The 15,071-nt window shown below is 32.5% G+C and overlaps 2 protein-coding genes across 3 annotated transcripts in view; one reads left to right on the forward strand and one right to left on the reverse strand.

Moving 5' to 3' along the window:
* LOC130898412 (uncharacterized) overlaps positions 1-15,071 on the reverse strand; it is a 179,947-nt gene that overhangs the window by 19,374 nt on the left and 145,502 nt on the right. The window lies entirely within an intron of this gene.
* Positions 6,341-13,947, forward strand: LOC130898418 (telomere zinc finger-associated protein). Its single transcript, XM_057807707.1, has 3 exons — positions 6,341-6,459; positions 10,434-10,682; positions 12,911-13,947. The coding sequence occupies exons 2-3, from the start codon at positions 10,451-10,453 to the stop codon at positions 13,909-13,911; spliced, it is 1,233 nt and encodes a 410-aa protein (XP_057663690.1). The 5' UTR covers positions 6,341-6,459; positions 10,434-10,450; the 3' UTR covers positions 13,912-13,947.

A 15,071-nucleotide genomic window follows, 5' to 3' on the forward strand; every position in this document is an offset into this window, starting at 1 on the left:
ATTGCCTACCCACTAATCCGATCGTTTACGTAGATGCCTCAAAACAGACCATTAGTACTTTTTATTAACCGTTTAATCCTCTGAAACGATCTTATTGAGAACAACATCACGGTAATCGAAAACGAAGGGCATTATCTTGATTTTCTACCCACTTCGACGTGGTTTCCTTGGTTTTGGGTCATTTTTGAATCTAGATTGATGGATATTTTAGACGTCATTTCCATGTACTTACATCTCGTCATGCCAACAGTAATGATACAAACAGTAACTTTTCAATGTTATCTTGGTTAAAAGATATGGATTGGCAACGACGACCTTCACTGAATGCTTTGTGTCACTCGAATCCTTTAGTTCGCAGAAACTAGACTCCTGAAAGCCGTAATTCCATTGGAAACACAAAATTTCCAACAACTCTTTGTTTAACTTTTTTCATAGTCAATATCGCCCGACAAACTTTTCGCATATCAAACAAACAGCTGACAAACATACACTAATTGAGATGTGGCTTAACATCAAAATAGGTTGTACCAATTCAAGAAAATAAATATTGCCTGTGCTCAGGGAAATAAGAGAAGCTTCCGAAAGCTTATAGAGTGCCTTTCATCATTATGTGTTTACAGCTGATCTGTTGATTACACTCCTTTTTAGAAAGTGCGGAATGTGGGACAGCTGTAGCTGCTAGAAATTTTCGTCTTCTATTTCATACGGTGTAGTTCGATAAATTGTAGCTAAAGGTTTCGACCTCTGTGCAAAAAAAACAGCACGCCTCATTATCTTCTAAGTCTGGCTCGTTAAGGTATTATTGAGGCGACAGTGCCCCGATAGGACTCCTGTCGGAGATTGTTCTTGTTAATTGATTTTAGTTTCTCAGGAGAGTCTTTGTCTATCTCAGCCCCTGTGGGTTGCCCTAATAATTGATTTCACTCCTATCTACTTTCTTTTAAAATGACTTTTCTATAGTTCTGTACCTGATACCACAGAAGGGTTCAGGTTCCATGAAGAGCTTGTCTGTCCCCGCGAGCTTATCATTTATTTCATTTTTTCTTTTCATATCGGTGTGTCTCGGAATCCATTGAAGGGTAACTTTATTTTTCTTGTAATTCCATACGAGTTTGGATTTCATGATATTGGAGCTTAAAGCTCCAATGGCTGCCTGGTTATCGGACACGTTGATGATCTCCTGTTTACATTGAACTGGAGACTTGTTTCAATTTCATAGATTTTTTCTTAAAAAATGCTTGGTGTGTTGCTCAGGTTTTCAGAATGTTTGGTTCTGGGCCCGGATTTTAGAATTATACAATCAGCTTTGATTCGGTGGTCATGATTTGTTGTTGTTGTTCTATGTCTGTGCAAATATAGAAATAAATATCAAATTATGGGACAATCAATCCCGGACAATAATTACTCAAAGCATTCGACTTCCACAACAGCAATTAATCTGAATGGGGCATAATGGAATTGATTAAAATAATTTTTAGAGCTTCACTTAAAAACAATTCAAATACATGCATGTTGATCCAATCCTCTAATGAAATAACAAACATTATATTTGTTTCTTTCATTTTAATTTTGTTGATTGACATGAGGAGAACATATTTCGAGTAGTGGTATACAAACAAAATATATATAATAGAAGAGGGCACGTATTGTTCCCTTATTCTCTATTCCCGTTTAGGAATCTCTAGAGGATTTCTGTTGAAATACATAGCGGCTTGCCTTGTTAAACTACCACCAGTACCGTAATAAGCCTATAGTAAAAGATCTTTTGCTTTAGATTATAGGTATGAATAATTATTCGTAAGAATATAATACATTTGACAATTTTTTTTCAAGCCACGATTTCATATCTTTCTTCTTCTTCTACTGCCTTACACCTACAGTGCGTTGGCGATTATCTTATGGTCAGACATCTATTTGTAGCGGCATGACACAGCTCACCGGTGTTATTTATGCCAGTCCAGTATTTTATATTGCGTAGCCATGACATTTGTTTTCGGCCTACGCCTCTCTTTCCTTGTATGATCAATAGGGTATTGTATATCTTTCTCTTCTAAGAACGTGACCCAAGTATTCAACCTTTCGCCCCTTGATCAAGTTAAACAACTAACTCTCTCTCTCTCTCTCTCTCTCTCTCTCTCTCTCAGTCCCCGCTCTTCTTAGTACATCTCCGTTCCTCACTCAGTCTGTCCATGGTATACGCAACATTCTTCGAAGGGTCCACATTTCGAAGACCTCTAGTTTATTGATGGACGATATCTTTAATGTCCATGTTTCCAATCCACAGTAAAATTGACCACACATAAAATTTGACCATTCTATACCGAATAATCTAGAGAAAAGGTTTATATTTTGGTTATTATCATCATCGTCTTTTATATAGTTTGTTGTGCTTTAGACGTTTTTACATAATAGCTAAAATTATAGTTTAGGTTAGCTTGTTGAAAGGGATCGTTATATCACCGCTACAGGTAGAGAGACACCGATATTTACTATTACTAGTATCAATTATAATTGATGCTTCTAAATGTTCTTGATTTCGGGTCTCTTCTGTTTTAATATTAGTTTTTATTAATAATTTTTTAAAGTTTGATAGAAAATTGATTGTCCTCGGTGATTACAACTCGAAAAACGAGCTATGGGGAGGTAAAACCATTGATCGACGAGGTATTGAACTGCTCATAATCTTACTGTTTTGAACGACGGAAAACTACCGACTCTTGTAAGAGCTCGTAAATTGATCTCTCATTAGTCTGTGAAAACGCCTTACGAGGAAATTTACGCTGGAACGTTTTGGAGGATCTAGATATTACATAGCACAATTATTTTAACCATTTCAACTCTGGAACGTAAGCGCTTACTTATCTACTATCTACTAAACAAAAAGTAAAGGGTGCCACAGTTGCTGAGCATTTGTGTGGATGTGAAATACTCCAGTTACAACATCTGCATAGGATTTTTAAAATTTTGTTACAAATTATTCATTCAAAAGAGTCAATACACCTCAACACAGCGTTACATCCAAATATGGAAGGTAGATGTGAGGAAAACCACCTAAATGGGGTGGCACCACATTAGCATCGGGGTAAATTTTATAATAATTCTTCCAAGCTATATTTACTACATGTACTACATTTGTAAGTCAAAAATGATATAAAATTTTTCAATTTGGCTTACTTCAATTCACCTACAATTATTACATTCATACCATACCCTTCATCTATACCAGCGCTAGTTTAGATGGTGCTTGAATTGTTATGTATCGTATACAATTGGATACTTTTTCAACTTTTCTTGCAAATGAGATAATTTTCTTTACCTCTATTCTCTATACATCGAAATTCGCTATAGCAATCTTTTTGTATTGAAGTATGTTTTAGATTCATTTAATTTTATAACAAGACAATTTCAACAAGAATTGATTAAAATGAGAGAGGTTAAAAAACTAGAATAGAGCGAGATAAGTTGTCCTAAATAATTGAATCTAGTATATGAGTATTTTCAATAGTTGTTTCTTTTTCATAAATATCAACAGCATGAAATAAAATATTTGATGTTAATATTGTTAAGTTCATATTTGTATGAGTGCCAATAGTTTTTTTTCTTATTTGCCATAATTGACAGCTTAGTAACTAACAAAGTTGATACTTGAATTGAATAAAAGGGATTTAACTTTTTATAAAAATTCTACGCCGAAATTGTTCCTCATTTTAGTCTTGCCATCCTCCATCATACACCTTGCGAGATAAAAGTGCTTTATCTTGTTTTGGTGTTATTTTGATGTAGCCAATTTTGAATCGTCCTTGCATAAAGGCAGAACGCTAAGTTCGGCCAAAACATTACATCGTCTCCAACGTGATGTTGACGTACAAAATTAACTAATTTACATAGTGAGGCATTTGTTATTGTACATTCAGAGTCTTCAGATTCCCTCCTTATTCGACTCACATAAAGTGTGGATATCCCTCATGTCGAAATCACACACTAGACCATAGCTTTATTTTTACATTATTAGGGTACTTTTTTATATTGTTCCGTATAAAAATAATCATTTCTTTTTCGATTTGTTGACGACAAGATCCGTGTTAATTGGTTTGGAATATATTTAAGATACTTAAGATTTTTTCGGTATTTTTCATAATTTCTTGTTAATACCCAAGATAAGGTACTCTGAGAAGTATGGTATTCGCGTTCTAATTTTCTTACGAAAACGCCGACTCTATTTTTTGCATTTGTTACCAATCTTTCCGCTCTTTTTCGGATAAAATTTTTTGGTTTTCCACTTTTTTGGAGGTCAATATGGTATTTCTTCTTCACATTCGGCTAGAGCGCGATAAAAATTACGGCGTGGAATATTTTGGTTTTGAAAAATGGGAACTATTTTAAAATTCAGTGCAACTGACAAAAAGGACTTGTCTAATTAATTTCGAGAAAATAAACAATTTTTTGTTTTACAAATGCGTTTTAATATTATATTTGTAGACTCCTAAATTTTGTGACATACGTTAACAATTTGTAATTTATTTATTTATTTTTTATTTTCGAAAGGAAAGAAAGAAAAATTGTCTTCAAACATTACAACTTGTGTAATATATGTATTTGATAAAATCTTTTTAAATAAAGTTCCACTCTGTTCATTGTTAAACCAAGGCGATACCGCTGTGGTGACGTATAATGAAAAGATTTTCCACACGAATTTAGACGTTTATAATATATTTCCTCTGGGGATATTCACTGTTGATTGTTCTAAAACAGTTCGAAACGATTTTGAGCGTTCCGTAGATAATATCTGAGAGTTTTTCTTTTATAGTCGTTATTGTGTTGTTACATGGAAATGGAAAAAGCTAATTTTATGGTAGTTAATCACAGAAGTTTAAATTGAACAGAAGTTTAAATATAGAGGGCGTTTCGTTGAATTAATCAAACACCAAAACTGTCTGTAACGAAATAAATGAGATTGATATTATTGTCACCGATAAAAATAAAAATTGATAGGCTAGCATAGAAAAAACCTTTTTTTGTTGCCATGTATATAGTACGATTTGTCTTAGCCTCGATTACCTCTTCTTCAGCGCAAAAGTTCTGTTCGGCGAGCATCTTCCGAGGTCTGAAAACAAGAATAAGTCGCTGGTGTCTAGACCTGGAAAATACAGTGGATGCGGAAGTAATTCAAAGCCCAATTCATGCAATTTTGCTATTTTTTCATTGATTTGCGACACGGTGTATTGTCTGGATGAAAAAGCCCTTTCTTCTTAATACGGGGCCGTTTTATCGCGATTTCGTGCTTAAACGTCCTAATAACGTTACGTAATAGTCGCTGTTTATAGTTTTTCCCTTGTCGATTAATATGATACCATGCGAATTTCAAAATACTGATGCCATAACCTTACAAGCAAATTATTGCATCTTTACACGTTTTTCAATCGAATCAACTCATCAGAATAATCGATACGTTGTTGTTTTTGGTCGATTGTGAGCACCCGCAACACCTACGGTAAACAGATCTTTCTCATAACTACCCAAACATTCATTCGCAATATGTCCAGCAAATTCCTTTCCTATCTCTATGGTTTCAGCTATTTTAATCAGCTTTACTTTACAGTTATCAGAAATTATTTTGTAGACTTTGGTTTTTCACGGTGTGAGCCTTTTTGGGGAGTCCATTGTGTTCATCGCCCTCGGTGCTGATTCAAAATATACAGTCCAATTAGAGGTTTTTGACAGATATGGCTGAAATTATTAGGAAATAATCGGAAAAATGCGTACAAAATTGTGGGCAAAGTAAAAATAATTGTAGGGTATAAAATGTAATGCCTACCTCATACAGATCACTTTTTCCCTAAAACGCACCCTTTCATCACTAGGACGGTTCAGTGTCTAATTATATTCGAAATTTTTGAAGGTAGTTTTACTATAATCTAGTAAAAATTCGAATATGAAGTATTCTTCCTGTTTTAAAATTTGATTAAACTACATTTTCTAACAATATAAGCAATGCAAAATTTTTTCAAAAGATCATTCGAAAAAAATCAATTATATTTACTAATGCTGACAACTAATCCCGATTTTTCAATCCCTCTTTATCAAACTCGCGCGAGCATCATCCACACGTGAAAAACGGTTCGTAGAGCGTTTCCAATAGTAATTATCAATTTAACCCTCACAATCGTTCTCCATTATATATCCATCCAGGAATGCGCGGAAACCAAAGAATTCAAACGGCCACCGTATAGCCTTTGAAATGGTGAGAACCCGCCCCCCCACCACTACGACGAACGCTTTACAGATGGGCTGTAATATTTGAATTATGGCTATAAAGTTCTGACATATCATCAAGATGTCTGTCAGTATGATAGCAACTTTAGATTGTGGCGCGATCTCGAAAAATTTATTCAACTAAAAAGTTTTTTCTTTGGTGAAATAAATTACAATAAATGGATTTTATCGTTTTTTGTTGAATATGTAAGTGATTTTAATATTTGTGTTTTTTCATATACTTTCCATTATATTATAAACAATCAATTTTCTTTGGTTTATTTATACGAGGATGGAACTAAAAAGTTCTTTCAATTCATAATATTGAGCAATCTAGAGTCATTTTGTTAGACATTCCTTAAAATCAAAATATAACTGCTGCTGATTCGATTCATGTTATAATACAAATTTATTTGTTTAGTAATTTTTTGAGTGTCGCAAATATCATAATATTAAAAATATATTGAATTTATTTATTTTGATTATTGATTCAATGGTTTACAAGAAATGCTTCATTGTTCTTATATATCAATAGATTATGTCTTTATGTCATTATGAATGTTGTATTCAGTAAACGTTCCATTAAAACCTGTTATGGTTATTTAATTATATTTCATTTTTATTTTACCATAAAAATATCATTCGCTTTATTGCCACTTATTTTCATATAATTTCACTTTAATAGTTTCAACAATTATTATTTTTAAACTGTTTACAGTCTTTTAATTTTACTGTCTTGTTTACCCACCGCTTTTTTCTTGAGTTTTCAAACTTAATTTCAAAATTATTTGCTTCCAAATGTACTGAGAACGGTGTAAGTTTCATAGTATATTATAGTTTATAAATATCACAGCCAAAGAAATATATTTTCTTTGGCTGTGATTTATAAACTTAAGACATAATCAACCCCATTAAACACGTCCAGAATTAGATTTGAAAATAATTAGCCAAAGAAAGATAGTAACTAGTCCAAAGTACTACCCTATTGTTTTTTATTTTACTATTTGCGATTTTTAGATATTATTATTGATTTATAATACAACATTCATTATTTGAATAAATGTTTAATGACAATATTTTTATATGTTTCATATATTATAAATTATTAACAGTCGTTTTAATGTAAAAAAGTAAATTAATAAAATCAATCTTTGCTGCATATCCACCTATTTGTTTTTGCATGAGGAATTGTTGTGGCGTTTGAATTGCATTTAACTTCATGTTTGACGCAGTTAGGCTAGGTTAGTTATATTAACTATTGACTATATGGATATAAAACATACATAAAAACGTTGTCATTAAACATTTATTCAACTAGTTGTATTATTTTGTTACAATATGATTATTAATAAGCAGCATTATATTACGTGAGCTGACGTCTTCTAAATTTAAAATAATTTCATTCCGGTTCTGGCTATATCAGAACAGCCACAAGGCGCACAGAACGCGTTGTGGCTATTTTAAACGGCCACTGACCGTTTTCGGCCTTTGAGTCTAACATAAACATCAAGAAAAAGGATCTAAGTCTGTTTCGCAAGGATACGTTGTGACGAATATGAAGCAATGTTAAGGGTATTCACACTTAACCCACAACTCATTCAACTTAGAAGATCCGTAGATGATTCAAAATCTATGATAATTTTGGGGAAACCATTATATCTATTGTAAGAAGCCCCTAGTTTCCGCGGAACCTAATCCGTAAATCCCTGCCTTAAATGATCAATTATATTTTCTATGTTAATGTTTCAACTTCCATTATATTCATTGAAATGTACTTCTTTCTCGTGGCTTCATATTGTTAAAAATCAATTGATAAATGTTTAAGATCAAGATTTATATCTTCGTAACCAAATAAATTGCTGTGAACCAGTCATAAGCTCGATATTCTTTCTTATGATAATATGATCGATTTGATATTGATTGAAGCCAAAGATTTCATTACTTTCAAATTGTTTTGTGACTTGCACTTTATCCATTTGTGATGTGATGTTACAAACTAGTACTTGCATATAATATACAATCTGATGATTTGGAAGCGTCAGTAAATATCGTATAATCTGTTTAGTAGTTTTCATACGAAATTATTTCTATAATCTTGGTACGAAAATGGCAAAACATCTTAAAGGACTAACGTCAAAACGATCCTGCACCACTACGCACGATTATCAATTCCCTTGTTTTTCGATTCGTTCACAATAATTCAAAACAATTTAAATGGTTTTAGAAGAATCAGATAAAAATGTTCCAATTTCCTTTGCATGATCAAAATACGAAAAGAATAGAAACGCATATTGGATAAAAAAGGAAGCACTCGTTGACGTCCTAGTAAATTTTTTACCTCTACTCGTTTGCTTGGGAGAATATGGGGAATAGTAGTAGGTCTAACTGTAATTTGATATTAGTAATGTGCATAGACAACAACTTAATTGTTTGCTCGAATTATCATTGAATTTATTGAAAAATTCCTCAACTATTATACTCGTAAAATGAAATTGTTGGATTGAAGCATGTAATTTCCAAAAAGCGTATACGAAAGTACCTAAGCTAATCACAATTTTGGTGTTAGTAAATTGTTAAGAGGCTTGCACACGAAAAACTTCTTACAATAAACGTCAATAACGAAAGATTAAATGATCGTAATAGATAACAGGATCACAAGATAAATAAACAACCAAAAAATACGACGATTTGACGTCTATGTTTGATTGCAATAATTTTTTTTTGTAATGATTTATCTTGATTTTAGGTCACTTTTCTTTTTCCCTGTTATTTTAAACTGATTTTCCCTGAAAAGAGACCTAAGTCAAGATATACCATTGCAATTATTTAGTTAGTAATGAGCAGGACTGGTCTTGATCTTGTTCTTTAGCAATTAATACTCACAAGATGAAGATAAAGTGATGAAAGGCTTACGGGGGATCAATGATTTTGTAGTATTTCGTTCCTTGATTGATGCACAGAAATAAAAGGTGATTAAGTACATAAACATTAATATCAAAAACCTTGTTCGACAAGCACACAACTAGTCGTTTGTTGCATAGAATTCGGCAGCATAAATCTATACCGTGAAATATATGAACGTCATTTGAAATTTCAAATTTTGATCAAGACTATGTATGATAGCGCAAGACCCAAAACCGAGATCAAGATCACGCATGCAAGATCAAGTTGTGTTTTCATAACACGCTTTTATTAGATTCTCCTGTATGTTTGTATGGGCGATAGTATTAGGGTCGAGGATGGTGAAAACAAAATAATCAAAGTTCGATTACTTAAACTTACCATATATATAAATATACCAACAAATCAATATACTTATACGTAAAACGTAAAATTAAACCAAGTCGCGCGTGTCTAATCTCTAGGAGCAGCGTAGCTCCGATGAGATCTAAGGGTTCGAGGAGTGATCGCATTGTTGCCACGAGAAAAAGTGAACTTCTCTTCGGTTCAAAATATCTCGCATGGGTTCGTGTAAGTCGGGTATAGAAAAACATAAAACAATATTGAAGATAAAGGAAGGTACAGGACTGTAGGTATGTTAGTTTTCCTAAAACGGGTACCAGGTATATCGGAGAGAAATAAGTTAATTGCATACAATTAGGACATTAAAGAAAGGTAACTGGAATTCCCGGGATCAAATGGTTATTGTTTTATTGAGGAAGTTGTCAGAGAAACGGTCTAAGGATGAGAAATGTCGTGAATGAATGTATACCTGTATTATGTATTTTTAAATACGTGGGTACTCGGCGTGGTCGCCACATTTATAACTGACGTTTTGGCCTTGATTTTCCCTACTTTGAGAGATCAGATTTAATTTCAGCTTTGCACACTTTGCATAACTAATTTATATTCACTGCTCGCGATTCGAGTTCTCGATTGTCGCCACTGTTTCACTAACTCTTCAGTCATTTTGTATTTGTACGATTAACAGTTATTTTCGAAAAAACATTTTGTAAAAACTTGTCCCACCTTTATGAAAATTTGAATATGCCACTTTGTAATATATCAGATGTTTGAATCGGCATCAGGCATATATATATATACTATAAACCTCCGAAATATTATTTAATGCCATATTTGGTATTATTGGTATTGATATGTGCATCTCAATTAAAAGTATTTCACTTTGCTGGGTAAAATCAAATAAATTGATAAAATGAAAAACTTATTTTTTCTTTCAGTTTAATTAATTGGAAGTATGTACTCGTTCTATCGAACTTGGTTGTCGCTGGGACCGTGCGGAGGTATCCCAACGTTCCATACAACCATGCCTGCTGCTACCCCTCTCAATTTATCAACATCAGCAAATCTACCGGGAATCCCTGATGTTTCCTTGCAAGTTGGACCGAATTTAACTCAATTTTCTGCTCATAAAGTAGTTCTGGCAACCCACAGTGGTTTTTTCAAAGCTGCTATAGCCAATCAACATGGTGAGAATTTAATTTTTAAATTATTTCATAGAGAAAATAAATAATAAATTGGGAAAAATTATTGATAAAATATATGAAACTAAGTTTTAATATATTTTTTAGAAAATTCTTGGTATAAAAATCATAACAACTATCAATTATATTGTCATTGCATCTCAGAAAATAAAAGTTCACTAATTTGTGCAATGGGGATAGGAAAGTAATTATCTTTCTTAAATTGAATTCAAACAAATAAAATTGTAACCACTAACAAAACTTTGCTAAATTTTATCCAGGTTTCGGCGATTCAAAATGAACAACTTCACCAAACACTTTTTTCCGATGTAAATATGGCTTCGTAGTACTTTGTGATTATTCATTTGGAGAAAGCCAACGGTTTTAATCTCATTTTTCGACCCTAGTGATCAAAAACTGCTCTGTATAATGGTGTGAAGCAATATGTTACAGCATTAACAGTTTGTCCAGGTTTTAGCACTTCAAAATGAGCAACTTCACCAAATACCCTTTTGGGACTTCGTATTTGGGTATCTGACTTCGCGGTACTTTAATATGATTCATTAAGAGAGAGCCAATGCCATTGGATTCATTTTTCGTCTGCAGTGATGAAAAAACGGCTCTGTATGTTGCTAAAAAGGTATATGTTGCATAAGATGAAACGGTTGACTTTGTTCTCGTCCGGCAAATTATGTGGAAGCCAAACACTTGCTTTTATTATTTTTCTAATGTGCTACAACTGTTTTTGGATAGTTGGTTAAGGTTAGAATTTTCCTCATGGATTTATTTCCACTTCTGCTCTTAGCGTGCCGCTGTCTAATGGTCTTCCTGATCGATACGAGTCAAAGAGATAAACTTAGATAATCTTTGACATTGCAAATGGTTTTGGTCGCGAACACAAAAAGTATAAAATGTCGGATATGCTTTTTTGGTATTTGACTGTCCAATTCACGCCGAATTCCAAGAAAAAGTCTAATTTCCAATGATTTAGAAGTGAAAAATAATATTAAAATGTCTTTGACACGACCTCGAAATACACAATTAGCTGACAAATGACAATTAAATATCGACATGCGCAGAAATGTTACTCTTCTGTCCCTTTAAACAAAAAATTATAAAAAGTTACCAAATGAGCAATTTATTGAATGATATAATATTATAAAAATTAGGTTAACAAATTCATTAAAAAATATCCTCGATAATCGTAAACGCATATATATAATTTGTTCAAGTTCAATATTTATATATATATATATATATGTATAATTAGGTATTATTGTTCAATGGAAATTATAATATAAAAGCAATTTCGTTATTACTTTAACGATCAAGTTATTTTTGGAATGAAATAATATCGGTTTATAATAAATTCAAAGTGAAATTTTCAATTTTATTAATTGTGAAATAAACATCAATTTTTAATTAAATTTCAACACAATAGCTTCACAGTTTTGGATACTAGAAATGTAATTAAATATTACCGGTCATCCACAAGGTTCAATATTGAGCCCGTGACTATTTCAATATTAGAGATGGTGAAGATAAACTAGTCAGAAATTATTTCTAATAATATTTCAAGCTGGTAGCAAGGAAAGCAATAAAAATTATGTTATAAAAGAGGGTGTATTACAATACAACTCGTGACGATTTTTAATCCGTTGAGTTAAGGATGCGCCAATTCGTGACGGGGATATTTCAGGTAAACGAAAAGGTAGTCCCAATACATAATATAACTCGTGAAGGATTCATTAATAGTATTACCTGGAATTTAGTACCTAATTCACCCTTTTCAAATTAAAATAATAAATTCGTTGCTCCATTCTTCAAACAGATAACTTGGTGTGGGTATTTGTGATAAGTTAAAAAAGGCATTAGTAGTAGATTTTAAGCTTAATCAGCGAGGAAACAAGATGCTTGCAATTAATTATTCTAAATATTAAAAATTGGGAATTAACAAAAGTGTCAAGGTTAGGTTGGGTGAAATACACTGTAAATTTCATTTTTGTTTTTAATTTCATAATTAAAATCTCGAGCTGCATAATCTTCCGTCACGAGTTGTATAATATTCATGACAACCACGATCACGAGTTGTATTGTATTGTTAAAAATTAATATCAAACAGAATAATATGTATAACGAAAATATGGATATTAAAAAATTACTTTGGAAAATTGAAATACAATGATTCAGTCGAAAAAATTATTATTCCCCAATATTTTTTCATTTATTTCTAGGCTCTTCGCCATTGCTGGTCCCAAACGTAAACGTTGACGAATTTTCCTCTCTATTGACTTTTATGTATACAGGATATTTGGACTTGAATATAGGGAATATTTACAATATTCTTCTAGCTACGCATATTCTTCATATGCCGAGGGCATTGGAAATATGTAGATCGTTTTTGTTACAATCTCAACCACCAGAGATGCGAACAAATATAATTAAACCAATACCCAGTAGAAAAGCTGCTTTACCTAGTCAAGAGATATACCCTCCTATGTATAGTGCTTTACATAAATCCGAAGATACGCCTTTCAAAGAGGTTAATTCAAAGGAGCAAGTAATAGAGCAGAAGGCATCAACTTCGAAAAGTGAAGATATAGTAAATGACATGGAACTTAAACCACTTTCTCCGCCGAAAAGAGCATCATCAGATAAGCATAAACACAAGAAACGTCAAGGAACTTCTAATGAAAAAGTTATTATAGATATAGCTTGTTGTGACGGTCCTGTAAAGTTTCACAGGGTTATTAATAAAAATTATGGAATGATTCCGACTGGGGACAACTATGAACGAGCAGAAGTAAACCAGAACGAAGTTCTCAATAAAGTGATGAATGAAAATATAAGAGATAGTTTGGATGAAGAAGCCGAAAACCAAAATAATGAAGTTTTCACTTGCGTTTATTGTAATCACACGTTTAAATCGCAGTACTGTTATCAAAAACACGCTAGGCGACACCTTAATCCGATAAGTATAGAACCAAAAGCTATCCCGAAAGAATCTAAGAGAGAGGTAAAATTATTGGACATGAACGTTCAATATTATCCTTGTAAAACTTGTGGAAGTAAATTTCCAAGCTACTATTTCGTTCACAAACATAGAAAACTGTGTCACGCTGAAGAAATGGCAGATAATAATAATAAAAACAATGAAATGGTACCGGAAAATGTGGAAAATACCGACAGCAGTTGCAGCGCCATTGACGTTGAAGCAGTTAATTCAGAAAAATAATTGTACATATAATCAAACGAAACAGACATATCAAAATACATAAATATAAATAAATATTATTATAGTATTTACCAGTTGTTTTAATTATGATTAATTATTTGAAAAATATGAGAAATTTTTCTGCTGAAAAGTGGAAAAGGTTTTTTCTTTTAATTTATTGTGTAACTCTGGTTTACATTTTTGACGTCAAACTTTACACTGACACTTCTACTAAGTTATTGTTCTTTGCTATGATAACGCAATATTTTGTTTATGCATGGAACTGGTCTAGACTAACTAGACTTTATAGTTTTGGCATTGAGTCTTACGAGAGAAACTATTAAAAAAATGAATAAATCGTACGTAGGTAAGAGAGACTACAGATTCTTCTCAGAAACTAAATAATAAAAAAAAGGAAAAGGGCGGAAAGTCGTAAAGTTTAAGGGCGAATCACTTACGTTCAATGTAGGATATTGATAATTCAAACACGGTCATTTGATTAGGTAGGAATAGTGATACAAATCACATATATAATATTGACAAAACTTATAAAGGCTAAAATAATCCACGCATTTTAGTTAAACAATATAAAAATTTATTATACAGATAAATGTTTCAAGTATGTCACGTTTTCCACTACAAGTTGCTCTTTCAAAGTTTTTCAAAGTCAAACATTTTGTTATGGATAATCTGCAGGAGTCCCACAGGAAAAGTCCTGTATCCTCTAATGTACTACACTGCCGGTCAGAAGTTTTTACCCACCTCATAATACATTCATTAAATTTCAAACACTTTAACAAATTTCTCTTTCATATTGTCAAGGGATGGTCGAATTGGTGTCTTAGAAACGAAAAATAACAGTGTCTGTTATTTGTTATACGAGCGCGGTGAGTGAATTAAAATTTGCAAGTAGGTACCGGATGATTTTTTCATTATTTTTCAACTGTGAATCATTTCTTAGGTATTAATGACTAGTTTAATTCCAGTTAGCTGTGCGAAATTGTTCTCGTTTTCAAAAATTCAGACTTTGAAACCCGTGAACTAATCGCAAGTCTTCATCGTCTAGGCAAAAGTACCTGTACCATTTCTGCCGAATTAAAACTACCTCGACGTACTAACGTGAAAAAATATGCATCCACCAGAAGCTTTGGTGATAGAAGACGTTCAGTGTGGCTTCTAAA

This window comes from Diorhabda carinulata, chromosome 10 (genome assembly GCF_026250575.1).
Source record: "Diorhabda carinulata isolate Delta chromosome 10, icDioCari1.1, whole genome shotgun sequence".
In the NCBI taxonomy this organism is placed as follows: domain Eukaryota; kingdom Metazoa; phylum Arthropoda; class Insecta; order Coleoptera; family Chrysomelidae; genus Diorhabda; species Diorhabda carinulata.